The 26098-nt window shown below is 39.9% G+C and overlaps 2 protein-coding genes across 5 annotated transcripts in view; both read right to left on the bottom strand.

Moving 5' to 3' along the window:
- Window positions 1-946: 946 nt before the first annotated feature.
- ARPP19 (cAMP regulated phosphoprotein 19) lies at window positions 947-12685 on the bottom strand. Of its 4 annotated transcripts, none has more exons than XM_036390030.2 (3): window positions 12510-12685; window positions 7698-7820; window positions 947-4449 (listed from the first exon to the last, which is right to left on the bottom strand). In XM_036390030.2, exons 1-3 carry the CDS (start codon window positions 12552-12554, stop codon window positions 4279-4281), a joined length of 339 nt encoding a protein of 112 aa, XP_036245923.1. In that variant the 5' UTR covers window positions 12555-12685; the 3' UTR covers window positions 947-4278. The 4 variants fall into 4 exon arrangements, with proteins under 4 accessions (XP_036245923.1, XP_036245927.1, XP_036245925.1 ...); XM_036390034.2 differs by lacking the exon at window positions 12510-12685 and adding an exon at window positions 10178-10293; XM_036390032.2 differs by lacking the exon at window positions 12510-12685 and adding an exon at window positions 9986-10287.
- A 4064-nt stretch (window positions 12686-16749) lies between these two features.
- The window catches only part of ATOSA (atos homolog A), a 48239-nt gene continuing 38890 nt past the window's right edge, over window positions 16750-26098 (bottom strand). Inside the window, 3 exon segments of the mRNA XM_036389374.2 lie at window positions 16750-17989; window positions 23260-23459; window positions 24304-24372. Coding sequence (XP_036245267.1) covers window positions 17836-17989; window positions 23260-23459; window positions 24304-24372 — 423 coding nt within the window. The 3' untranslated portion in view covers window positions 16750-17835.

The following is a 26098-nucleotide window of genomic DNA, read 5'->3' as shown; positions in this document are numbered from 1 at the left end:
CAAATGTAATTATGAGCCACAGCAAAAAATAGATATCTGAGTCCAAAATATGCTATGATTTGACACAATTTGCATAAACCAGGATTTTAAATCTGCCATTAAGGACAGGAATTGGGGGCATTGAAAGTTGCCAGGAAACAGCCTTTTTGCAATGTATCCAGAGCAACTACTTTAAGATGCATCTCCTGCATAAAGTATTTGCTGGCAAGATTTTAAAAGACCTCATCTCTTACCTTGCACCACATCTTTTTGAAAAGATGGTACTTTTTTCAGAGCATAGATCCCAGGGTGTTCCAGATAACAGCGTATAGGTGATGTAACTGACACAGTCCACATATAGAATTTTATACTGAATTTTTATGCAAATTTTTTTCAGCAGTTACGAAGCATCTGTCCTATCTTTTTTCTTACATCTGTGTTCCGTTCTTATCTGTGATCTGTTCAACTGTGGCAGACAAATTCCCTTCTCACACAGGACTTCCTATTCTGTTGTCACACTGTGCAATGAGTGAGCAGCGAGTTCCCTGCCAGGCCCATATTCTCACACCTCAAGGACCAGGCCTGGAGATTTTAGCTGTAGAAAACAAACAGGGCTGGTTCCAGCCAGTACTGATGGAACAGTTAAGGACTCTGAAATGTAATACAAGAGATATGTAGGAAGAGAGACAATCATGTCCCGTGCAGGTATGCAGGGCACAGAGGGTGTTACTGTAACCCTGGGACTGAGCTAACTCTGTAAATAACACCCCATGGAGCTGGAAGCCGTGCAAAGATCAGCACCAGCCCAGGCCGACTGGGAAATTAGTGGGACTTTTTTCCAGCATTGTTGTTTCTGGAAATGTGGCCATATTTAGGCCAACAGTCTAAAGCAATGCAAACTTCTTTGCACCAAGCTGGTTCCCAGACATCCCCTTCATTCAGTGCAAGGGACCCAAACAATCATCTGTTACGGAGTTTTCAAACAATAAGCTTTAATTGCCTTAATAGAAAAATAAGCACTGGAATATATATAAATGTGATTACATTAAAGTAATTCTGTAGTCTAACATACTAGAAACCAAAGCCCAGTCATATTTTTAATGATACAGAGTAGTAAGATTTAGGGTTTAGAAATTTTCCACAGAGAATACCGAAGTATCCAGTATTGTTTAGGAAAACACAGTAAAGATGAGACAAACCTCCATGGTGCAATAAAAACTAAGTAAATCAATTTATTCTGTATACTATACAACGTGTAAGTTTGTAAAGAACAATTGACATTTTTATCACCTTAACATCTTGACTGGGTGTAAATATGTCCAACAAAATGTACTCCTGTGGCCTTTACACAAACACTGTCCTACTACATCAAGAACAATGAGAGGGAAGCCTTTGGTGTTACAGATTTGGGGACATATCTGTGAAGTTGTAATTAATCCACTTACCTATCTCAAATAAAATGTTGGTGCTATCTGCTATAACAAGCCTACATGAGTACTACTCTAACAACTAAACACTCTATCTTTAAAGGCAAGATATGAAAGGGACTGCCAGTCTACAGTGTGGACAGGTTTTCTTTGAAAAAAGGCAATTATCAAATGGTAAAACTCATATAATACATTATGTACATCAGTTTGGATAGCTGAGTTATCTTGCTGGAGTAAGCTGAAAGTAAGCATCGATCTGCAGTCATGTTCCATTTCCTGTTAAGTGACTACTGGACTTAAGTTTTATACAGTGTACAGAACCAAAATAGCTGTGCCTGCTGCTGAGGTCTGTCAGATGTGAAGGCTCATAATCAGTCACTGACCTAGTTAGTATTACAGTACTTCAAATATACACATGGAGAATATATTCATAGCTGAATTTGTAGTAATCTTAGAACTGCAAGTCACTGAGTGAGCACTGGAAGAGCTTGTGTTGTCCAACCAGCAGGACAAGCTGAGTTGTAGCTGAGTGAGTGGAATGTTTAAATTTAAATGGCTATCTTTTTAAACCTTCCCAAAAATCAAGAGAACTCACCTTAGGGGAGCTACAGAATAGTGGCACCAGACAATACACAGCAAGTCACCTCAAGTTGTTCAACATTTGTTTCAGGCCCAATCCTATTGTTAAGTTTCAATTTCATTTATACATAGAAAAATAAAGAAGGATTTTCACATTAGAACAAACATTTATAAAAAGCAGCTTGCTTCAATATTTCCAGTTTCCTTGTTATTCTTCCAGCCTAATTTCTTAAAGAACTCAAGTAGGTCCATTTCTTCAAACTGTTCTGCAAAAACCACAAATTATTTGCAATGCTAGTGGAGGATAAGGAATAAGAACAGGCTTGACAAAGCCCATCTAACTACTAAAACAGGGCTATACAGACTTGAAAAGAATCAGGTTAGCAATTTTGAAATTCTCTGGAATTGCTTCTCTGAATCAAAAACGTGACACAGGCACTACGTTCTGATCAAAACAGGACCAAATAAAGACTATTCAATTTCTCTTGACCATTTTGTTTGCCTCTAGAAGAGAGCATTGCAGAAGATATGGGCCAGCATTGGTATTGACTAGCAGTCCTTTATACCCCAAGACCTTTCTGAATATGTCAGCACAAAGTACAAGCTTCTAAAAACATGCATCTTTAAATGTTCTCTCTTGTGATACTCACATTGGTGCTTTGTTTCTAACAGGCTGTTTCCAAACTATTTTTTAAAGAAAAAAGCATTCAGTAAACTGATCTTTTAAAAGAGTTTCTTGTTCTCCCAAAGACTGTGCAGGCTGTGACTACCTATTTGTAAATCAATATTATGGATCATACTCCATTTTCAATATTCTGGTTTCATTGAACTAACATGTTTTAAATGCATCAATTCCCCTAACTAACACCAACTATGTATTTTGTCTATCTAGTACAACCTTCATCATAAGCATGAACTGGAGTTCAATCCTATTTTCTGCTATGAAAAATTACCTATTTCTCAGTAAGTCATTATAGAAATACCTTTCCAGATATTTGTTTCCACAAAGCCAGTGAGGGGCTGCTATACAACAAAGAAAAGGAAATAATTTACTACCTCTTCAGGAGTCCAAGAAAAAAAAAATATCCTTCTGCTTCCAGAAGTCTAAAGTAGCTCAAAGTCAATTGCATATCAAACGTTAATGAGCCTAAATTTGGTGTTTGCCACACAGGGAACTCTCTAGAACAGTACACTTAGCCATATTCCATGCCAACAGACAGAACATTTCTGCTTTAAAAGCTTAAACAACTGCTGAACATAAAGGGCACTTGCCTGCAAATATAGGTACAAATTCCAAATTTATACTTGAATGCTGGATATTGTTGTGAAACAAAACATACAACTGCAAAAGCATAAGGTTGAGTCAAGTGTAAATGTGTTTCACAAATTTCAGGTATACAATTTTTACTTTCAGTAGCAAGATTCTGGGCTCTTAGTTTCAGGACAAGACTTTGAAAGATACAGAATCACTTGTGCTTTGATTGGCACATTATCTGCTTTTTAAAACATAAAACTACTAAGACGTTTGCAAAAGGTTGTGCAAAACTATTGTATTTACAAAAAATGGCACAAGAGTGAATTCAACAGTCTATGCACATGCACACTTCATCCACATCTTCAACAAAAGTGTGTCCTAAGCTACAGAACTGAAAAGAATACCAGCTTCAACAGGCAGTTGTCAATAAGCACTAGGTTCACAAGAGTTACACCAGAATGGGCAAATATTGCCCAAGTAAAAACTCTATTGTTAAAGCTGAAACAGGTTTAAGGCCGTTCAAGTTCAAAAGCAGAAACAAAATTCAATCAGAGCCCTGTCTTTGTTTTTATACATGCTTCACCATCTAGCAACTTGTGGTCTAAACCTCTATTGTAGACAACAAACCCAAACACGGAAGAAAAACCCAACACAACTGGAGGTTATATTAAATACAAATATGCTGTAATTCAGATGAAATAACAAAAGCAGAAACATTAGAAGTTGTAAAACTTGCGATGTCACTTGCTGGAACCAGTCCTACACTAGGAAATGGGCAATATGTACATTTTCAAGTAGATTACATTGCTCTAACCAAACTTGTCCTTTTTAATCAGTGCATTGTTCTCAACTAGACCAAATACTACGTTTTACTCTTAACAGTATTCCCTTACAATAGCAGCACATGCTATCGCTACCTGCAAAGCTGTCAGTCTCATGACTTAGTGTAAGAAAGAAAAAGGGGGATGTGAGGGTGAGAAATAACTATTAAGGAGAAATAACAGGAATGAGAATATTCATGCAGTTCAGGTGTTCTCGTCAGCCAGCCAGCTTGCTAGCAACAAGAGATGGTTTCCGCTGAGGAAGATCCTGTGGAGTAGGAATATGGTCACCAGTGACTTCTGTCTTGTCAGGAGCTGCAGTAGGCAGTTGCTTATTCTTCATCTTTGCTTTAGCCATGTTGTAGTCGCCAGAATCAAAGTATTTTTGCTAGAAGACAAAACACAGATATTTAAAAGCCTGAAATCTTATCAGACGTATACACCGAATTACATTGTTAAATAGGTATTTTAGATATTAAAAAGCTGTAAAATCTCTGTGATTTGTCAAAGTAGCTCTATGTTGATTAAAAAAGGTCTTGTCAAGACTAGTAAGCACAGACAGCTGAACTCTTAACACATTGTGAACATTACTGTGAACAGTAATCTGAACATTATTTCTGCCTTGGTTTTCCCAAAAGATCATCTCCCACTACTGAAACCTTGGGGTTTGCAAATTTTGTTGCAGTGAACAAGTTCTGCTACATGCAATTAACCAAACAATGCACTAATTAAAGCTGGAGAACAGAACCTTATATATCACACCAGAGATCAAAGTGCGTGCTAACAAGAAAACCTCTTCTCTGCACACATTAAAACAGTGAAACTGTAATCCCTAAAGTTCTCAAACCAATTATTTAGCAAAGTCAAATCTACTGTACAGTCCTGAAAAGCGCTAGGTCAAGGAAATTATTATGCCCCATTCCATTTTTTTTCTGAATACAAAAATAAATTAAGTTTTAAATTCCTAGTTGAAAAACAGCGTTCCTTAATATATCAGCAAGTTTTTATTAGCATTACATTTAAGAGTAGCCAGACTTCTCAAAATATTAAATTATCTATGCATGTCAAAGCCAAATGACTGTTATTTATCCACATTATGGTAAAATGAGGCATGGAATTTCATCCAATTCTTCAACTGGTCACTGACACATTTTGCAGGAAGAGTTGCATTGTTTTTATATCTCACCATGAGGTCTACCACTCAGATACTCATAATCCATGATTTTGAACAGATTTCGTATGAGGCAAAAAAATTAGATTCAGGATTAAGATTGACACCACTAACTACTGCTTACAATCACAACCATGTCTGAAGATAGACCACCCAGTTAGATTTGTATAGGCTTAGTCCTCAGCCAGCTGAACAACAGCCATCATGACCTGCCATGTCTAAGTGCTTCTGGGCAGCACAGTGCCACCACAGCCTTTACTCTGCATTAGTACTAACCAGCTGTAAAATGCTCAGCAGCAGCAGTTGCTAGACAGAAGTAATTTGAACTGGCTTTAAATGTTCCCTGGCAGAGCCCTGAAGTTACCTGATCTATCTTTCCCATAGTCCATCGTACATCTGAATCACACACTTTTATTTATAAACCGTCCCAGTACAATCCTTTTGATGGTGTAATCCCTATTTACACCAAAATGTTCTAGCACTACTTCTGCAGCCTAGGCCTCAAGGCAGAACATAATGTGATTTGGAAAAAGGTTTCCCATTTTGCCCTTTAAGACTGAAGCAATCGAAAGAAACTTCTAAACAGCAACTAGGTAATAACAGAACCATTTGATCTTCAGATGTGATACAGCTGTTAGCAGATATCTTTCTGTCTAAGACTTCCAAACAGAATCCTCCCACGGGAGCATGATCGAGTACTGTTCTCATCTACCACTATTCCAGAGAAAGTGTGCTGACAATGGTGTGTGCATCAAATGCAGAACATTTCTGGACAGCAAATATGACCTGGCAGAGTGTGTCCTGGTTGCCAAACTGATGATGATTTGGGCTACAGCTGACCACAGAAGAATATTTGAGAAAACCCACCATCTCTCATGCATTAGAATACCAATCCATTTCTTCCTTTAACTTATTCCTGTACTTTCCTGATTTATTCTAGCTTCTCACAGACAGCCTGAATTTGTCATCCCTTTCAAAACCAACGATGTCTGTCCAGGTGTCTTCCTGTCAGAAACAGTATCTGATAGCACATATCCTCACTCTATTTTAACTCTCATCATTGCAGGCAGCCCAAAGTACACCAGGACCCCTATCAAGAAAAGAAGCCTCATCATTTAAGACACTGAGCACACTAAATTGCAAGTTAAAAAAATTGAACAAAGTTATTACCACCACATCAGGAACTGCAGGAGGCCTATTATGAATTGGAATCCACAAGTTTATGCGATCTTTTACCAGAGTAGCAAAAGTCATATAAGATGGCCATGGATCTGTCTGTGCTCAAATCTGAAAGTACATGCTGCAAGAGCCTTTGCATTCAATGTGTATAATTAAGATGAAGATATTGTACAGGCTGTTATTGCTGGTGGTGAGATTCTCTCACATTTGCACCAAGTGCAAGCAGCCATAATTCCTTTCTGGCTATCAATCTTTACTGACTGAATGCTGGTCTGTTTTCCTGAGATATCATCACAATACAAACTTACCACTCCCTTCTGTGTCTACACATACCCTGAACCCAGTGAAGTCTCACTGAGGCTGCAGAGTAACTCAGAGGGAGTCACCTCATCTACCACCTGCCCAGCCATTAACTCTGCTTCGTATCTTCCAACTTATGAGACAAAGATTATCCAAAAAACCTGCCAACAGTAACAATCCCAAAGAGATGCTACCAGAGAGCACAGAATTAGATCAGCACTGAACTCCACCAGCTGGTCTGTGAAGGATTTATACCTGGAATGGTTGTGTGCACTGAAAGGGCCTAGACAAGAGTGACAACGGTGTGACAGCAATGAAAGCACCACCAGAAGCAGTGACATACCAGGACTATTACAAGAACAGAGTCCCAGCATGCCTGAAAGGCATTACATAATCACTCTATGAATAATTAAACTAAAAAACCCCCAGTCAAATAGCTAAGAAGAGACATTGGTTAGATGTGGAACAATACTGAAATATTAACTCACTCTTCATTCTTCTATCATTATTTTTGGGTCTGGGTGTATATCCAGAATTACACAACCCTTGTCAAACCACTAATGTCAGATAATGCCTGGTCTAACAGCAGGCACCAAACTCTCTTGTGCCAGAAACATGGATAAAAGGAGTGGACATCGATTTTGGGGGCATAAGAATGGGCAGGATAAAATCACTACAAAATAAGGATGAGTTCCTAACCCTTGGTGTTTACTATAAAGTTTTGTTTTTTTTCAAGTCTATCACAGCAGCTTCTAAGTTTAATTTTTTATAACAAGTGTGGTTGAGGCACTGATGCTGTAAACAGCTATCCTGCCAACCTGGCATTTGTTGTGCAGAGACAAATTTCTCTTCCTCGTGCTTTCTCAAAATTTAAGGTTCTTAGGACTCTTTAACCATGCAAAGGCCTGTGGAGGAGGAAAAAAAATCGCATATTACAGGAATTTTGGATTTTTTTGTCTATACCCTGTGGACAATAAAGAACTTACTCCTTTTTGAAGCCTCTTCCTCAAGAAGTCTGAGCCTCCTGGCTTCTGGCCCAGATGAGGATATCTTGCTTTTAATTTTGCTTCTTCAGCTTTTTCTGGACTTAACACCTTATCCTCCATCTCCTGGAAGACAGTGAGTGATACTGTAAGTGAAACATCCAACAATATATATTTATGCAGAACAGTTTTGCAGGTAATACACCCACAGCCCATTGCTGCTACCAAGTGAGCATAACAATTATCTGATTAGACATTTTCATAGATTCTTTCTCAGATGCTGACAGCAACTGTAGGAGTTCAGCCTCCCATTTTAGACACCTTTCCTGGAGATGCTGAAGATGTCACACTTCCCTCTCAAAGAAAAGCAATTTGAATTATTCAATCTTGAATAAAAAAGCTCAAACAAAACTGGGTTTTTTTGGTCAAAACAAGGGGTCCACTAAGAACAAATACTGAATAGTGAGCAAAAACCACATTTTTTTTCCAAATGCCTGTTTCATTATTTAGTTGCATAGGCAGATTGGCACTTGCACTGCCACACTGATCTGTACGGCTGCTCCAGCCTAATGTGTTGATATTCACTGTGAAACAGTCTCAAAAACATGCCTGCTGTTACATTAATAGCAATACTGTGTTTCTCTATACATGTCTATAATTATCCTGAAATTATGAGGATGAAGACAGTTGGGTAGTGCATTTGTGTAAAATAAAATGCCTATTTTATGAGCCTACTGTAAAACATGGATGCTCAAAATAATAATTTAGAGACATTCATTTGGCAAAACTGCAATTTGTTCACTGGCCTCTACTTCACACTCATCTTTTCCATGTCCATGTAGCAATTTAATGTATGAAGTACAATTTATTCTGTTGAATCATTTCTAAAATATCTTTAATTCAAAATTCTTGGTCTGTTTTTTCCAGAATTTGGACACAGCCTTTTTTTTTTTTTTTAAGGAAAACCATTCCTGGCTCAGAGAAAATATATGATTTGCACTGACTGCTATAACACAGAATTGTTATCACCTGCAGTCACAGAAAGACTTTCAGGCAGGAAGTAAGAATTGCCATTGAAATCAGGAGGGTGTCATTCATCTATGACTAAGATTTCATGTCACTTAGAGCTGCTTAGGCAGCCCTTCATACTCTTTTCCATGCCTGTCATCATCCTTTGCATTGCATCAATCAGCATGACTGCCTGTATTCCCCAGTCAGGCTTTACAGAAACTAATCCAACAGAAAAATAACCATTTGTAATTTTTTCCCTTCTCCCCTTGTTGGGCTGTTTCGTCTGGATGGGTTTGCACAGGCTGGATGAGCAGGCAGCTGCACAAACAGGTGTGGTAACAGAGCAGCAGGAGGACAGGGACACGGGGAGCAGGGAGCTACTTAAGCCACAACTAAAGAAGAACAAGAGCCACCACCACACTCGCCTATCCCTAGGGGCTCTTCTCTATCTCTTATCAACTGCTCCAGGTTGTGAAAGATTCAACATCTTTCTGGTAAGGTGCCTCAGAAACAAAGACTCTAACAGATTTAGAATATAACATTTTCTAGTTGCTCCATCTGGGCAAAACACCTCAAGAACAGCTTTGCACAATACAACAGGAAACCAAATTAACAGTTCTCCCAAGGAAAAAATAGAAACTCTCAAAACAATTAAAGAGAAACTACAGTGACAACAGGAACCAATGCTTTTTATTAGATGAAAATGCAGCTGGCAATATGATGCAAAAGCCAAACATGAATAAAGGGCAAAGTTTCCCTGACACTACTGAGCACAGAACTACACCATTTCTCACTAGGCAGTATCACACTAGCCAAGCCCAGGGTTCTCATGCCTTACAAAGATCACACAGCAGCTGCTCTCCCTATTGTGGTTCATCAGAGTGCCACCACAGCCTGGATTTGCTCAAAAGTAATCCTTTCAGCTCAACACTTTGAACACCTAATGCTGAATCACTGGGTACTCACTGCTGAGCCAACAGACAAAGTATTTGAGGGGGCACATTTTGCCACACTAAAAGCCAAAAGGACATATTTTTTAAGACAAGAGGACCAACAATAAATAGCTTATATAAATATGTATTCATGGTGCATCAAAGGAGACATTTATGCAAACTCACAGGGCTAACAAATTATGGCACAGCAGGCAATCCAAACAAAAACATCGTGTTATGCATCAATGCAGCTCAAAAGGATACAGAGCACGGCGCCTCTTCTTGATGACCAACAACAACTAAGACTCAAAAACCCACAGAACACAAATTAAAGAATTTCAATACCACGACTTGGGGTGTCAAACAAAACCAGCTGACAGCAGGTTCAAAAAATACTTAAGACAACAGTTCTTCACGTAAAATACAGTTAAGGTGCAGAACTCCTTGCTGAAGGATACAGGGAGTGCCAAGGATTTAGATTCAGAAAGCAATTCGATGTGTTCATTTGCAGCTCAGAAGCCTAAACCAGATTGCTGAGACCTCGGAGAGTTTTCCCGGGAAGATCACTGCCTGCACGTCCTGATCTTATGCTCTTCTGAGGACTAAATGGTACTGAGCAGTCTCAGAGACGTGCTGCTGAGCCCCAAAGACTTTAGTCCAAGCCACTCCTACATTCAGAACATTCCCCCTTGAATTACAGAAGCAACAACCAAGTGACTAACAAATGACTGGGGAGTGGGCAGAAATCAAGATATACCACGCTCTTCTTCCAAGTGACAACCACACAAAAGTTATAATTTTAGTTCTCTACAGGAACCTGACACGGCTCATGAAGTCATTAAAACGATCTACCAGGAAGGCAGTAGTTACCTAACTCACTTAAAGACAGCTTTTGCTTTTAATCTTCACAGAGGTTCTAGCAGCATAAAGTTCTGTATCTGCTGGACAAGTGACCTGCATGACTAAAAAAAATAGCCATCAGCCTTTTAAAACTCTGGTATGAATGGCTCATCTTTGGCAGAAGACATCAGACAAAATGCAAAGCAGAAAATGGGAAAAACAGGGCAACAGCACAACCCTACAGCAAACTGATGTGGCAAAAACCAATCCAGTAACAAAATGCAGCACCTCTAAGAGTTCCTGAAAAATACAGGCTTCTAAGCCCAAAGAGTCAACCAAACATACATTCTCCTGTGTCCAAAGTTTCTTTGTTTCTGAACTTCCCCCTGCCACTGTCCTGAGTTTTCACAGCAAGAACAGGAAACGCTGGTCTGTGGCAGATTTTCAGTTTGTATCGCTGTAGTTAAAAACCTTTCTCACTCAACACAAGCTTCTTATAGCATGTCAGAAAGTTTAGAAAAAAACTCTGATCATGAAAACACTGCCTCAAAGTTCATTTAGGGGCGTCATCTTTTTGAAGCATACATATGAATAAGTGCTGCAAAATGGGTTGTTTATGTAAGTGTTTCAGAGCTAAGCAGTAACCAAGTGAATGCTCAGTTTTGCCTACCCAGACAAATTGTTTTAGTGGAGGTTAATATTGCAATGTCATAACAGCACTGATATCACAGTATCAGACTAGGACATAAACTCAAAGAAAGCAAAGTTTTATTTTATTGATGTTATATAATTTTTCTTGAACATATTGCCAGAATAAAACTAAATTAGGAGAGCAGCAAGGACCTCCCATTTCTCAAGTAAAAGGTAATTTCTCCAAGCAGTGCATAAGCATGACATTTCAAGGCTTCAGTCTGAAAGTTGGTTAGGAAAATCAGCCCCAGTCACCTGACTTCATCAGAACACCCTAGAAGGCATTACAATAAACTTGCTGCCACATGTTTAACTATGCTCTTATTACAGAGCTATTCTAGGAGTGCTGCATAGGCCAGGGACTTATTTTTATAGGCTTTGAACAGGAACAGTATCCGTTCAGCAGCCTACCTAGCATGAACGTTCAGTCACGCTGCAGAACACACCTATTTAAGAGCAGATTACAGACCTGACAAGGAGCTGGTTCTGATTACTGCACCTACTGAGAAGGTATCATTCCATATTAACCCCCAAAGCTCTACTTGTGCGACTAACTCATATTACAAATTGTAAATTATTGAACAAAAACTTAACAGCTGATGTAGATCAAGCTTTTTCTTTTAGCGTCCTTCAGAGCAGTACTTGTGTTTCATAACTTCTCCGGATCATAGCCGCGGGGATTGCAACCGGGCTCCCACGGCAATGACAAGACTAAAAAACAAACGGCTTCTTAAAGTCACAGCATAGCCATCTATGAAACCAAACCCCACGTGAGAAATGACACAATTATCAGTGAGAGATAACATAAAAGGGACACAAGATAACCCAGCCAGTTATTTTTTCTAAAAGCCTTAACTAGCACAGGTCACGGCCGTTGTGATTTGGGTATTTCCGCTCCTGAATTGATTACACTAAAAACTGACCATTTTTTAGAAGTGAAACAAACGTTTAGCCTGCGGATTATGGCTGGTGTCCATCCGGCCATTGCGATCGTGAGCCGCAGGCCATCGCGGACCGCGGAGCACACGGAGGGAGCGGGGCCGAGGCCGGAGAACGAGCGAGGGAGCGCCGTGGGCCCGGCCAGGCCAGCGCAGAGCGCCGATGGGCCGGGAACACCCGCTCCGGAGTCATCACGGTGCTGCGGCTCCAACGCCTGCAGCCCCGCACGGCCGCTCCTGCCCGGGGAGCGCCGGCCGGGCCTGCTGCGCTTGGACAGCCCGGGGCAGGCGGTGCGGCCCGCGGGGCTCCCCGGGCCGAGCGAGGGAGGGAGAGGCCCGGCCGCGCCGATGGAGGCGGGAGAGGCCCCGCGGGGCTCCCTGCGCTCCTCGGCCCGGCCACCCACCTTCTGCTCCTCGGCCGAGGCGGGCTCGGGGCTCTCGGCAGACATGGCGCCGCGGCAGCGGGACGGCGGGGCCGGGCAGGAGGGAAGCAAGGAGCGAGGGAAGGAGGCGGGCGGGAGGCGCGGCCGCGGCTCCTCCGCGCTGCTGCTGCTGCCTCTGCTGCGGCTGCTGCCGCCTCCTCCCGCACAAGATGGCGGCGGCGGGCGCGACGGAGCGTCGGCGGGGCCAGACTTCCTCCGCCTCGGCCCCCACGCGCGGGCTGGGCGGCGGGGGCGGGATCCGCCTGCGGCCCGCGCGTCACGTCCGGGGCCGCGGGTTCGAGGTCCGGGCCTGCGCCGGCTCTCGGAGCCCAGATGGGCTCGGTGTCCCTCCCCTTCGAATCATAGAATTACAGAAACATCGGGGCTAGAAGAGACGTTCAGTGTGGTCCAGTCCACCCTCACAGGCGTCACTGTAACCACTAAAGCACATCACCCGGCGCCAGGGCCATACGTGTCTTCAACACCTCCAGGGATGGTGACTCCACTGCCTCCCTGGGCAGCCTGACCAGCCGAACAGTGAAATTCTTCCAATATCTCCTGTGAACCGCCCATGTCAGCTTAAGGCCATTTCCTCTGGTCCCCTCAGTGGACCCCAGCTCACCTCCCCTCAGCACAGCCCCCTCACCCCAGCTCGTCCAGCCTGCACGGCCTGCCCTGCTCAGCATCAGTGTAAAGGGGAAAAAGCCTTTACTGCTTGGCTAAAGTAAGTTCTTTTGGCCACTTTTAGCGAGCAGAATACAAGGAGCTGAGTCCTCAGCAGCATTACTCGAGGATCTCACAAATCCCAGACAGCAGCTGAAAGGATAGGAAGGCTCAGTCCATTGGAACTCCTTAATAGCACAGTATCAAGTTATACTGAGTATTTTATTCCCTCCCTATCTACTTTTCACTGTCAGGTTCTTGGCTGAAAAATAACATTCTGTGGACTCTCTTCAAGGGGTTTAAACAGCCCACCATTAATAAATCTTTAGGGGTCCCTAAATAAATGGATTATGTGAACAGCAAGGTGTGGATTAGCACAGCTCAGGAGGGACTGGCCAGGACAGGCTTTGTGTGATTATGGTCGGGAAGAACATAAGAGGCAGGTCAGAAAGGTCTGTGAAAGCTGAAGCTGTCAATGATTTTGTCACAGCTGAATTGTACTAAATGCCCCACAAGACAGTAGGTGGAAAAGGCGTTTTTTATGCACCTGAGAGATCCATCCAGAGATCAGGATCACAGAGCTGTGGGGAACCCAAGGAATGTGCATATCCCTCGTTCAGAAAGGGATACAGCCAGGCAGATTGCACAGAAAAATAATCATAGAATGCACCAGTGGGTTTTTTCCTAATGATGAAAAAAGCCATGATAGTGGTGGGTGTGCCACATTTGCTTCTAGCAAAATTAGGGACAAATGGTCTGGAAGTGTGAAAAACACAGCAACATAAAAAATGATCATAAAAAGGATGAAGTTCAGCAGTGACAACAGACAAGAATGCAAACTCCAGGAATTTCTTTCAAATCTCTTAGGAAATTAATGTGAGGGAAAACAGTTTTAAGGATTCAGCAGTTCCTTAATGCAGTTATTTCTTTAAGGGAACATAATGCAGAGCAAAGATGGGAAATAAATTCAGAACCTCAGGAAAAGCCCATGTTCTTCAATGGCTTCAAATACAAGAAAGCAGCCTACAGAAACTAGGTCAGTTTTTAAGGATGTGTACCTAAAGCAGATCATGAAGACAATGGGGTACTGAAATATTACTGAACAAAACTTTTAAAGACTAAAGCATTTAATATATCTTTTTGTTCAATCTGACATGATCCAGGTAAATAATGTAACAAACAAAGTATAGCCTCCAGCTAGAATAAGGAAAGACTGGTTTGCAGGTTACTTTAATTAGTTTTGGTAAATATTTTCAACTTGGATGAAAAAATATCCTTAAGAGATTAGAAAATGACAGAAGCAATCTCCAGTTAATTACTGGTGATTCATATAGGAACCTGTGAAAAATGAATGGGTTTCCAGGAGTCACTTTTCCTGAATTTGAATTAGAGTATGGGGAGGACAGAATACAAGCTATATAATTTGGCTGTCAATAATGACTTGGAAAATCATCTAAAATAAGCACTGAAAAGAAACTGAGTAGCTAGGCAGGAATTCACAGTTAAGAACAAGGGTTTCACACAATCATCTTTCCTTTAAGAAAAAGGAAATAAACCATGTGGAGAAGTGGGTGAAGGTGGCTGAAGTTCCAGATGCCTTCTGGCATTAATGAGGCTTCTGACACTTTCCCATGCAAATTAGGGAAACTTAATTAGATGAAACTTTAATGTGGTGGATGCAAGTTTGTTGGACACAGCTATCAGTTTTTCAAACAGCAATGCTGTGTTCAGCATATAAAATCTTGGGTAGTGACAGAATAAAGTTCAATAAGGAGAGCTGCTATTTTGAGAACAAGCAGGTAGGATGTCTCTTATGCTGGGTTACAAGATGAATGCAAGTTGACATCTGATACTGAAAGCCAGTGTATTCCAACAGGATGCATGAAGAGGACTTTAATCCATATGATTTATCAACCAATTCTTCCAGTCTGACTGGCACAGAGAGGCCCTCACTGGGATGCTGTGTCCAACCTCACACACTTCAAGACTGATTCAGTCCAAAAGAAGAAAGCAAAGAGCCAGAATGATGAGAGGTGCACAAAATAAAGGCTGACTGAACAGTCTGGGGTTGTCTTAGTTATTAAAAAAAAAAAAAAAAAGACTGAGAAGGGACATACAGGAATTAAATTGTTTGCTTAGAGTGAAAAGGCTAAGTAGAATTTAACTCAACTTCAGCAACATTTAGTTGGATAGTTGGATGTTATAAATCCTTATATAACTATAACTAAATCTATGTAGTATAACTAGATGTTGTACTTTGTCATGGTAAGTATAATTTATCACTAGAAGAGATTAGTTGTAGCAGCCATCACTGGAGGCCCTTATAAACCACTCAAACATTTAATAAAAATAATTATATATGGTTGAGCCTATTTTGGAATAAAGAGAAGAAACCAATGATCTCTCAAAAATTAGTCTAGTCTTACCCTGAGCTTAGAAGGTCATGTGGAATTTAGTTCACAGTTTATGAGCATCCAGCATTTTTCCAGGTGTGTCCCTAATGGAAAGTGTTTACTCAGATCAAGCTGTAAATGGAGAATGACTCAGTAAAATCAAAGTTGTGCACAGATAATCCAAGGTCACTTTCATTCCAAATCCAAATAGGGACTAAGTGTAGTTTGACTACTAAAGTGAATACAAATTTATTTCCTAGACATGACTTGTAGTAACCACATATTCAAAATCCACCCTTCTTTGCTATTCAAAGCAAATTAAGGAAAGGAGATGACTTGAAGAAGTCTATTTAAATAAAGTTATCAAGATATAAACATTGCATAATGTCAGTGCAAAAATAAAAGGTTAATCTACTACTAATGGTGACTTTTCATTAAAAATGTGTCCTTTCCTTGTGTTGTTTTTTCATTGAGCATGCAAGCAAGCTGTGCACCATGACACAAATAAGTAGTTTGAGGATACATGCTGTTTGCTTATGACTCAATAGCAGCTACACAGAAACTAGGATGCCCTCTTGATATCCCAGTCCAGACCTTAGTTCTGTACACAGCACAGCTGCAGTTGTGTTTGACTCTTCTGCTACCAAAAGAAACCTTTTCTCAGTTTTAAAGGGCACACAATGACTAGAAACTGCAAACAATCTCCTCCTGTACAGATTTCCCCGATTCTCTCTAAAATGAACGCTAGGTAAACCTTTGAAACCCTGGGGTAGCAGAGTGGAAAACCCTGCTGACGTGGGGAGAGGACTCAGCAATAGCTGAGCTTTGCCCTTCTGGGGCAGCAGTCATTTGCATGTACAAGATAGTTGATGAGTATCATCTGGAAAGTCCAGTCTCCCTTACGTTCCCTGGCAGCCTTCCTGGAGATTTCATGATACACTGACTTCTCTCATCTAGGGGCAGTGCTGAATATACAGGATGCACATTCATCCTTTCTCCAGTCTTCATCAGATAAGCATGGTAAAGGGCACCTTGCATATTACTGACACTCTAAAAACCTACAGCAAAGTAAAGAAAAACACAAATCAAGGTAAGACAGTTGAGAAACTCAGATCTTCATCAAATGTCATAAAGCTTCATTTCCATTATTAAATATATAGTTCAAATATAATCAAATGCTTCTAACTTTATTTCTCTCAATTACACAGTTGAACACTTAGCATAAACTGTTCATCTGACTGTTTTGTTGTAGGAATACACACACGTATTGGAAAATAGTCATATGCCCAGTGTAGCATTGCTAGTAAAACTTCCTATGGCCACCTAGTGGCCTACATGGAATTGACCTATGAAAAATATTTAGGATTACATGAAGATCCTCTCATCTAAAAATAAAACAAAAAGTACAAGTTTCATAGCTTTTGCATATATTTGAGATATAAATACTAATTTGTTTGCACAGTACATCCTTTAACACAATTTGAGAAATAAAATGGGGGAGGGTGCAAATTTTATGTGAGGAAAACTAATAACAGAAAGCAAAATTAAAATGGCCCTTAAGGAAAGAAAAGAAATTGAGGGAGCAAAATGTGAATTGAATTAATGATTGGAATGAATGAGTAAATAAACAATCTGCAGTGTGGTTGCAAGTGTTATTAAATCTGGATGCAAGAAAAAATGGAAAATGGTACCATTAAAGAGAAAAAACAGCTAAATGCTTGCATAGTATGAAATGTTATGGAAATTCACCTGTTGTCCCCATTTTCAATAACTTAAATGAATATCACTTAAAACAGCACACAGATTAAAGACATCTGTATATATTTCAGATTTCAATATTAATGCCAAAAATACATAGTATGATTTTACATAGGATTTATGCTACATTAGAACACTAAAGACAAACATCACTTGAGTATTAAATGAAACATTAAATATTAAATAACTGAAAAATAAAATAAAAAGTGTAAACACTAAACTAACTTGGGAATTTGCTATTGCAACACATCCAATGAAGTGGTTTTAAACAGTACAAAAAGATTAGATTTAAGTATGTTTCCAGTCTACTTGGAATACACAAAGCTCATTCCAGAAACCTTTTAAAAACTGGTCCAGGATCACACAGAACCTTCTTTCTCTTGAGCGCTACTTTTATTCCTTTACAGACTTAACTTTATACTGTTGTCTCTATCAATCTTTGCTTGCAAGAAGTACTCAACAGTAAAATGAATACTTGAGTTTGCCATTGTTTGCTAGCATCTTGGTGAAAACTGAGGATTTGTTGGAGATTCAGTGTAAGATTTGAGTTCATATGCAGCGCCGCTATCAACTTCCATGGATTTCCGAGAGAATAGGAGCCTTACATCTCTGTGGAGGTAGATCTTTCCAGATTTAGAACTCTGGAACCTGAAAAGATACAAATATCTCTATTACCTAAACCAAGAAAATAATCTTTAAAAATTATTAAATAAAATGCACTCTTAAACCATTTAAGGCCAAAACACATTTGAACAAACAAAATTAGTCAGTTAAAATGAAAAGAGAAAGAATATCCTAACACTTTCATTCTGCTTTGTTTCTTTTGACATTTAAAGGTTCTGTTCTTAATCACCAATGCAGTGCACAGCTTTTAAAGGGGCATGGAATATTTGAGTTCACAGTGCCCCTATGTACATTGAAGATTAAAGTCCTCAGAAATCAGGAATGGCAAAAAATGCTCTTCAGTGAGCACTCCTAAAAATGTCCAAAGGGTGGCCTAAGCACACACACAAAAGAACTTTCAACTATATACAAATTGAATATGCATTTCAGTTCCAGCAATCATATGACAGATCTCATTGCTCTCTTTATGAGTGTAACACCAGGAAGTTTACTACTGCTTTACACCACACTCCAAATATAAGAGCTTGTCTTGAGAAGCAAACAGTGGTCAATTCCTCAGCCCATTCATCTTTTTTGCTGCAGCTAAAGACTGCCTATTTAGGTCCTCCAAGCCTGCAGGTATGTGCCAGTTCCACTTCCCCTGGGTATTAAAAACTGTGTTTAGGGAGACAAGATCTGCATTTCAGAGAACTGTATTCCATAGTTTTCATGTGGCAGAACTCTGATTTCCTTCTCTCCACCAGGAAAGGCAGAAGAGCCTAAGGAGCATTTCTTACAGCAACTGAATTAATGTCAGTACCACTACGCCACAGAGACAGAGAAATGCTATTGCTGCTGCAGCAGAAACAGAAAAGGCATTGCTGTGGTCACAAGATGATACCATGGCAAATGCTGAGAGAGCAGTGCATGCTGTGTTATCATGTATTACAGTTTGCACACATTTTTAATAGGCTTTTACATATTGACCCCATTGAAGCAAAAGCAGTATCTCTAGAATAAACCTATTCATAATTGGACTTAAATTCTGAGCAGTAGAAGAAAGACAAGTACAGAAGATCCACCAAGGCTTCATGGTCTGAGGAAGGCAGGTTGCAGAAATGGATTCTGTGGCACTGTTCTGTTCAGGAGTGGTTCAGAATAGCCTGTAGTCATCCCCACAGCCAGACAAAGGCAAACTCTGTTCTCCTAGATACAGCTGTCAAGGACATTAAATGCAGCAGGGTCCAGCAGAATGCTCCTACTGGCTCCCACAGAGATCTCATCCATCACTATTTATTTGCTCGGTGCTGTCAGTGTGAAAGCCCTTTACCTGATAGGCAAAAGGGAGAAGACACTACCTTAAGAGAAGACTGTGGAGGAGAGCACAAGGAAGAGTGAAAGAGATAAAGGACGAAGCAAACACCACAAACAGTTAACTCAGAATCTAGCTCATAACACATTTTAAAAGGAAAAAAATTAGTGAAAGGTCTATTGCAGCAAAAGTATGATTGAAATTAATTTCTATAGATCTAGTTATCAAAGCACCATCATAAAACAGATCTCAACTCCCATTTTACACACGGATCTTTCAGAAGAATTATTAGCATGGTCTATTTTTAAACTTCTCAAGCTTGTTCTTTTCTATGAGTGATAATCCTGCAAGACTCCTTTTGCTCAGTAAATAGTGGTTCCCTGCAACATGACTTTTCTGAGCATGACATTTCAGAAAGTTTGAAGAAGGATAAGTGTGAGATAGCAGCAAAGTTCAAGGGATTCTTCTCATCTCTGCATCCGTTATCTATTTTTTTTTCTTTTAGACAGGTCTACCCTAGTAATTGGGATTTAGAAATGCTGCTTTTTATACATTGGAATAATCGAGACAAACATTCCCTACATCCTTGCAGGGTGGTGATGAAGTGGCCAGCATGGGACTGACTCTGGAGCTGTGACAGTTCCAGTAGTTTTGTGTAAAGAAATTTTAAAATCCCAACACAACCAAGGTCTCTGACAGATGGTGTCCTAGGAACAGTAACAACAGACACATACAGGAATAATTAAACACACAAATATCAGATGCTAGAAAGTCTGGCAGAGGAACTTTACTGAAGAAATGACAAATACAAGCACTAAGTCCCTATATGTATTTTATAGGCCATCACAATTCACAAAGGACAGAGTAACTCATGGAAACAGAATAATCCTGAAAAGCAGGATAATCATGAAAACGTATGTAGCGAGATGTGTTTTGTAAGTGAAAAAGACTATACAACACAATCTATAAAATCTGTAAGTAAAAGCATTAGGACAAGGATAACAATTTCTAGATAAGAAAGAATGCTGAGAGACCAGAAAGATCAAAAGCAGCTAGTAAATCAGTAATAGCAGGTATCTTCAGCTTCCACCAATAAAGGTGTATGTCACATCAGTATTTTAAAGAAGGTTTCTCAACACCTTGAGGAATCACTATTTTTAACAACCAGTTTCAGGCTTACCCTCCACTGAGCCCTCAGTAACAACCCCTGTTTAGCTGTTAGGCAACAGCAACTATGCTCCATGCAATTCCTGGCATTGTGTCAGTAACTAAGGCTGTTGACCAAGCTTTAAAATCTTGAAAAATGCTGAGCTGTGGGCAGGTTAGCTGCTTAATTACTTTTTACAAGGGTGCCAGAACGTGACCTAGAAACCCACAGATGGTCATCATCCCCACAACGCCAGGCAGAAACGAGGCACAAGCAGAGCTGAGCTCACAGCTCTTATGCTCAAGTAGATTTAATTACAAGACAAAAGGTCATTGCTTCACATGCAACAAAAAATTTATCCCTAAAGCATCTTCAAAAACCAACTTAAACTGCAGGTGCAACTCTTGAGGGTTTTTAATAACAAATAAAGCTCTGCTGTGTGTGCAAGCTACATTTGGTGTCTCAATCCTGTAGCTGTGGGTACAAGTACAGTCTGATGGCATATTGAACAGAGCCTCAGCCATACAGAACTGCACGCAGAAGCTGCTCACACAATAAATCTGACACTTTAAAGACTGTTGTAGAAAATCTGCCCGCCAATGTTAAGCTCCAGACCTATGCAAGCATTTTTGCTGAATTACCACTTGAAAAGGAGCTTTCATAATGTGAGTGCTGACAACTGTGATTAAGGCCTGCAAGCAGATGTGACCACAATGCAGCTCACTGGTGGTGACTTCATTTGTTTTTTTAAACAAAATTTCAAAACGTAAGCCTAAGATGCTTGTGCTCAATGACTACTGCAACTAAAACTGAAAGGCTGTTCTAAGTCAACTTGAGCTACAAACAAAAAGAAATCTGAATAGTTAGAACTTTTTAGGTTTGCATAGCTTTTCAGTAAAGCAGGCTTGAGGAAACTTTGCTGCTTTTAAAAATGAAGCTTTAAAACCAACTTACACAAACTAATATACTACTAAGATTTTTTTAAGCCATCCCAATTAAAATCCATCTTTAGTAAAGAAGGCTACTAAATGGACAACTGAGTCTTTTGTAAGACCATAAGTGCTCAGTATAATAAACCACAAGACAGATCAATATAAGCTACTTTAATATTTGAAGGAGTTCTGCCATTCTTACATTATGAGAAAGGACCCAAAGCTTGGGCTTATCACTGAAGAAAAAACTTGTGGCATATCTGTAGTTATTCACTTTCCAAAGTAAGCACCTTGGCATCATAATTATGATTTTGGTTTTCCCATCAGAAATGGATGCATTTCCAATTATACATCATAAACCCATGAACTGATCTCTACCAGAGGTCTGAAAGCTGAGCTGAATTGTACAGATATCTCAAAATAAGAAGCAACATTTCTGTCTCTCAGCAGGTATCAGAAATAGGAAGCACTTAAATTAAGACTTCTAGTTGTAACAGATGAGAGAGCAGAAAGCAGGTTTGCCTTCAAATAAAAGTAATTCCTGATTCTGTCAACAAGAAATTTACAAACAACATTAAAGTAGAAACTGAAAGGGGACACAAGACCACTACTCTTCATACAGGTATGCCAGCGCCAGCTGGCCACAGATTTTACCCACCACTGCAGCCAAGGCCTGTCCCCAGTTCCTCTGCACAGGCAGATCAATACTACACCTGAACAGAGCCTTCCATTGGGGCTGCACACTTTTTCAGAATTTGCCCCAAAAGAAAAATTTTAGAAGGTGGTTAGGTTAGACCTTGCAAGTCAGTGTGGCCTGAAAGGCTGAATTTCAATCCAGGCTGAATTTCAGAATGAAAACACTGTTCAACAGCCTTCTCATGACACTATTTTCACACTCCAGTAAACCAACACACTTTTTATGACTGTCAACTTCCATTTAATGGGAGAGTCTGGCTTAAAATCACTGTTCTAGACAAGGTTGTGTTTGAAAAGTCTGTTGGATAGAAATCAATGCCACTAAATAGGAAAAATAATATGCACCAGAAATAATTGTAAAACAACAGAGAAGGGTTAGGTATTTGATTTTGTTCTGCTTGCTCACTTCAGAATGTCAGCTGCTGGTGGGTTTCCAAGTGCTGCAGTGAAAGCACTGGGTCTGTGTGTACAGACATTTCTTGCTACAAAAACACACACAAAAAGTCTGCAAACTGCAGGAGGACAGAGTATATCCATCATTTCCCTTTGTTTCCAACTGCAGTTTCCAAAACACCCCAAGAGCAGCAGCAGTGTCTAGTTCCAGGCAGTGCTTTGTAAATCATTTAAGGAAGATTGAGTGAATATTTTATAAAGTGAAAGGCATCATCACCAGTATTGCATCATGAAACAGGCATTTACATTTTTGTCACTAAACACTGTATTTTTAGGAGTAGCTCAGACCATTTTTCATGTTACAAGCTATTCTGGTGAAGAGGCACACGTGAAGCACACCTTCCCTTCAGTGATTCTTAGTTCTGGCTTTTGCCCATGTAAGATCCACTTTCACTATTTCCTGTAACCTCAAAAAAAGTGCATTGATTCAGCTAGAACAATTTCTGTCTTGCTAAGAAAAGGCTTAAGCTTTATAATGCTATACAACATACTTTAATGCCAAGAGAGAGCTTTATGTTATATTTCAACTTAGTTTCTCCCAAGGACAACCCAAATTATTTATTACTTCTTCTTCCTCTACTGTCTAACTTAAAGCCAAAGTTAGCATTCTTTTTTTTATTTTTTTCTTTTCATTCTTTCTTATTTCTGTATACAGAAAGGCTGACTGGGAAAGAAATTAGGAGTTAAATTTTGGCAGATACTTTTTTGTGGTTTTGGCTTGGGTTTGTTGGGTTTTTTTTGTTTTATTTTGGTGCTATAACTTCAAGGAGCTTACCTCAGATGTATGAGGTAGCGTAGTAGCCTTTCTTCAGTCTGGTGACTGTTTTCTTTATTGACAGTTCTCTTGATTTCTCGTCTCACAGGAACAGAAAAAGTTCTTTGCCGTAGGAATGTTTGATGATTAGCTGGCATTTCTCTCAAGTCATAGATCACCACAAACATCTTCACCACAGTTTTGTTAGGGTTAAATAAGGTCTGAAAAGACAAACAGTTCAATACAATACTCTTTAGAGAGGACGAATTTTTTTTTTTTAGAAGAACAATAAATCTAACCCAAACTCGATCTGTCAAAATAGTTATCTATGCACTTTGTTTCTGTGCCATACAGAAACGTTTATGTAAAGGCATTGTGAAGCCTTTCTGGTTTTCAACACTTCAGCTACCAGCAACTCCCATTTGACTTATATTATAATTATAATGCTAAACACAATCTAATCTGAATGAAACACTAGTATATGACTACTCTTACTTTGCTAATCAGCATCCCCGTTTTTGTTTATTTTTCCAGTCAGCTTTTTGTCTACACTGTTTTCCAGACACAATACACTCGCAGGAAGCACAGTGGTGGGCTCCACTTTTAAACCTGAAATTATGAATGTGTTATCTTGGACTGGGTTCTTAAAAGAAAGAGTCAGTTCACTGGTTCTAAGCAATGACTGTGATTTACTTTTTATTACAAAAGTAAAGGTGGTGTTAAAATATTACAAAAAGTAGATACAATTATTCAATCTTAATTGCTTTAGAAGAATTTCAGGATTTGGACTGTGGCCTAAGTACTTCCCCATGACTTTTTCAAAGCCACAGTGTCCCAGGTATTCCAAATCTCCTGGAACTGATTGTAAGACTCCTCAGAGCACAGAAGTGTTCAAAGATTGGGAATCTTTTTTGCCCCACACACAGATTTCTACTTTGAATTACTACAGTACCTACAGAGATGCACATTTCCACTTCTAGCTTCATGCTCATCTCCAATAAACTCATCTGTGCATGACTTTCTGGATATTAGTGGTTTCAAGGCACTTATCTGCTGAGTACGTACCACTTGTATTGTTCCTGAAGGCGGTACCCGATAACCCCTTTTACCAAGGGACTCTAAAGTAATTACACCCTACAAAAACAAAACCCATATTTAGGTCACAGAGATAAACAAATCAAAATGTTCTAGTCATGTAATTGCATTAATTTGAAACATAATCAGTAATTTATAAAAACTAAAAATAGAGAAGGCAATACATTTAAACAATGCAGTTAAAAAAACAGCAGTAGGGGTCTTGAAGATACTTTGACAGACCATTAAAAGCTGTGCAATAAGAGGTACATTCTCCTCTTGAAACAAGATTCAAGTTTTCACATCTTCTCCACATCAGGGAGCTAGGACAAAACAGAGCTTTCTTTTCAAAGCAGCTGGGAGGTTAAACCGAAACATTTGTCCCCTCCTTTCCATTTCTATATCATCTACAATTGCACCAATAATACTCCAAATCTCACAGAACTCATTTTTGCTTTTCAAAGGCAGCAGATGCACTTAATCTTCCATTCTAATCCAAACCTTAGGAAGAATGACATCTGCTTTTGCACCAGCTGTGATGCACAGAGCGGCCCCGGGTGCCCCACAGGCGCTGTGAGTGCCGAGGCCACGCTGGGGGCACTGCCACACGTCTGGGCACCCTGCGGGTCACCAGGGCTGCACAGGCCTTCACAAACCCAAACCAAACAACCACCAGAAACAGACCCCACAGCAGAGAAACTAGCTAGACAAACAGAAACAATGTTTCTGATGATGGAGGCACTACACAAATGCTGTATTAATCCTGGGAGACTCAGCCATAATAGCATATTTGGAAATAGCATGTGGAAAAGTCTGAAACAATGAAACCCAGCTAGGAAAATAAGCAATGCTACTTTTAACCATTTGAGGAACACAAGAATCCCTTCACCTCCTAGAAAATCATATGAAATAATCTAGAAAGATGACAGCAAAAGAATAGATACTTTTTGCAGTGGTTGAAACCTATACAAGTTTAAACTCAAAGCAATTACTTAAAACTCTAAGCAATTTCATTTTCTAAATACTTTCCAAAACAGAAAGTCAGAAATGGTAACTGCTATGAATTTAAAATTTAAACCTAAATACTGGGATACTCAGATGTTCATTGCTTGACTTCCACGTTTAAACAAACCTTTTACTGTATATTAGACAGACGAACACGTATGAAAATCTCTAAAAATTGGACCTGTCACCTACACAAAATTAAGGTTCCTTAACAGGTATTCAGAACAAATCCAGCCTCTGATTCAATGTCAGCATACAAGACACTATTTTCTTTTTACAGAGGAGCACTTTTAGACATGCAAAACCCATGTGGAACAGAATTAGCACCCAGAGACTGAGAACACAACCACTGCATGGCTGCAAATATCAGCAAACCATGCAGCCTGTGAGGGTGCTGAGTGTCACCACAGGCCTGGCAGTATCAGCTTTAAAAGAAAGGGCTGAGTAACTTCCAAGGCTAAGGTCTCCATCAGCCCCTTGGCCTGCACCTAAGCCACTCTGCAGAGTGGTTAGTTGCCCAGAGCAGCTGCTTGTTGGGACAACAAAATGTATCCTGTTAAGTCCAGCTATTGCCTCACTGCTATTTTAAGTTAGATGGATAAAAAGAGATGTTGGGGGTTGATCACTGCAGTGTGAGGGGAGACAAATACATTCAATATCCCAAGATGAGAACAGCTGAATGGTGGGGCAGAGAAGTAGAAGAAAAAGCACTAGTTAGGGAAAGGAAGAAGGACAGGAGAACTCTGTCATAGGCAGTTGAAAACAGGCCAGATCCCTGCAA

Source organism: Molothrus ater, chromosome 13, assembly GCF_012460135.2.
Source record: "Molothrus ater isolate BHLD 08-10-18 breed brown headed cowbird chromosome 13, BPBGC_Mater_1.1, whole genome shotgun sequence".
NCBI classification, from domain to species: Eukaryota; Metazoa; Chordata; class Aves; order Passeriformes; family Icteridae; genus Molothrus; species Molothrus ater.
This window is presented reverse-complemented; position numbering and strand designations above follow the sequence as displayed.

Bases quoted from the DNA above. Each gene is read 5' to 3' on its own strand.
- ARPP19 (XM_036390030.2), bottom strand. From the start codon at position 12,554: ATGTCTGCCGAGAGCCCCGAGCCCGCCTCGGCCGAGGAGCAGAAG. The intron at 7,821-12,509 runs GTGGGTGGCCGG...ACTGTCTTCCAG, and splicing joins CCTCGGCCGAGGAGCAGAAG to GAGATGGAGGATAAGGTGTT. The intron at 4,450-7,697 runs GTAAGTTCTTTA...TTTGTCTTCTAG, and splicing joins GGAAGAGGCTTCAAAAAGGA to CAAAAATACTTTGATTCTGG.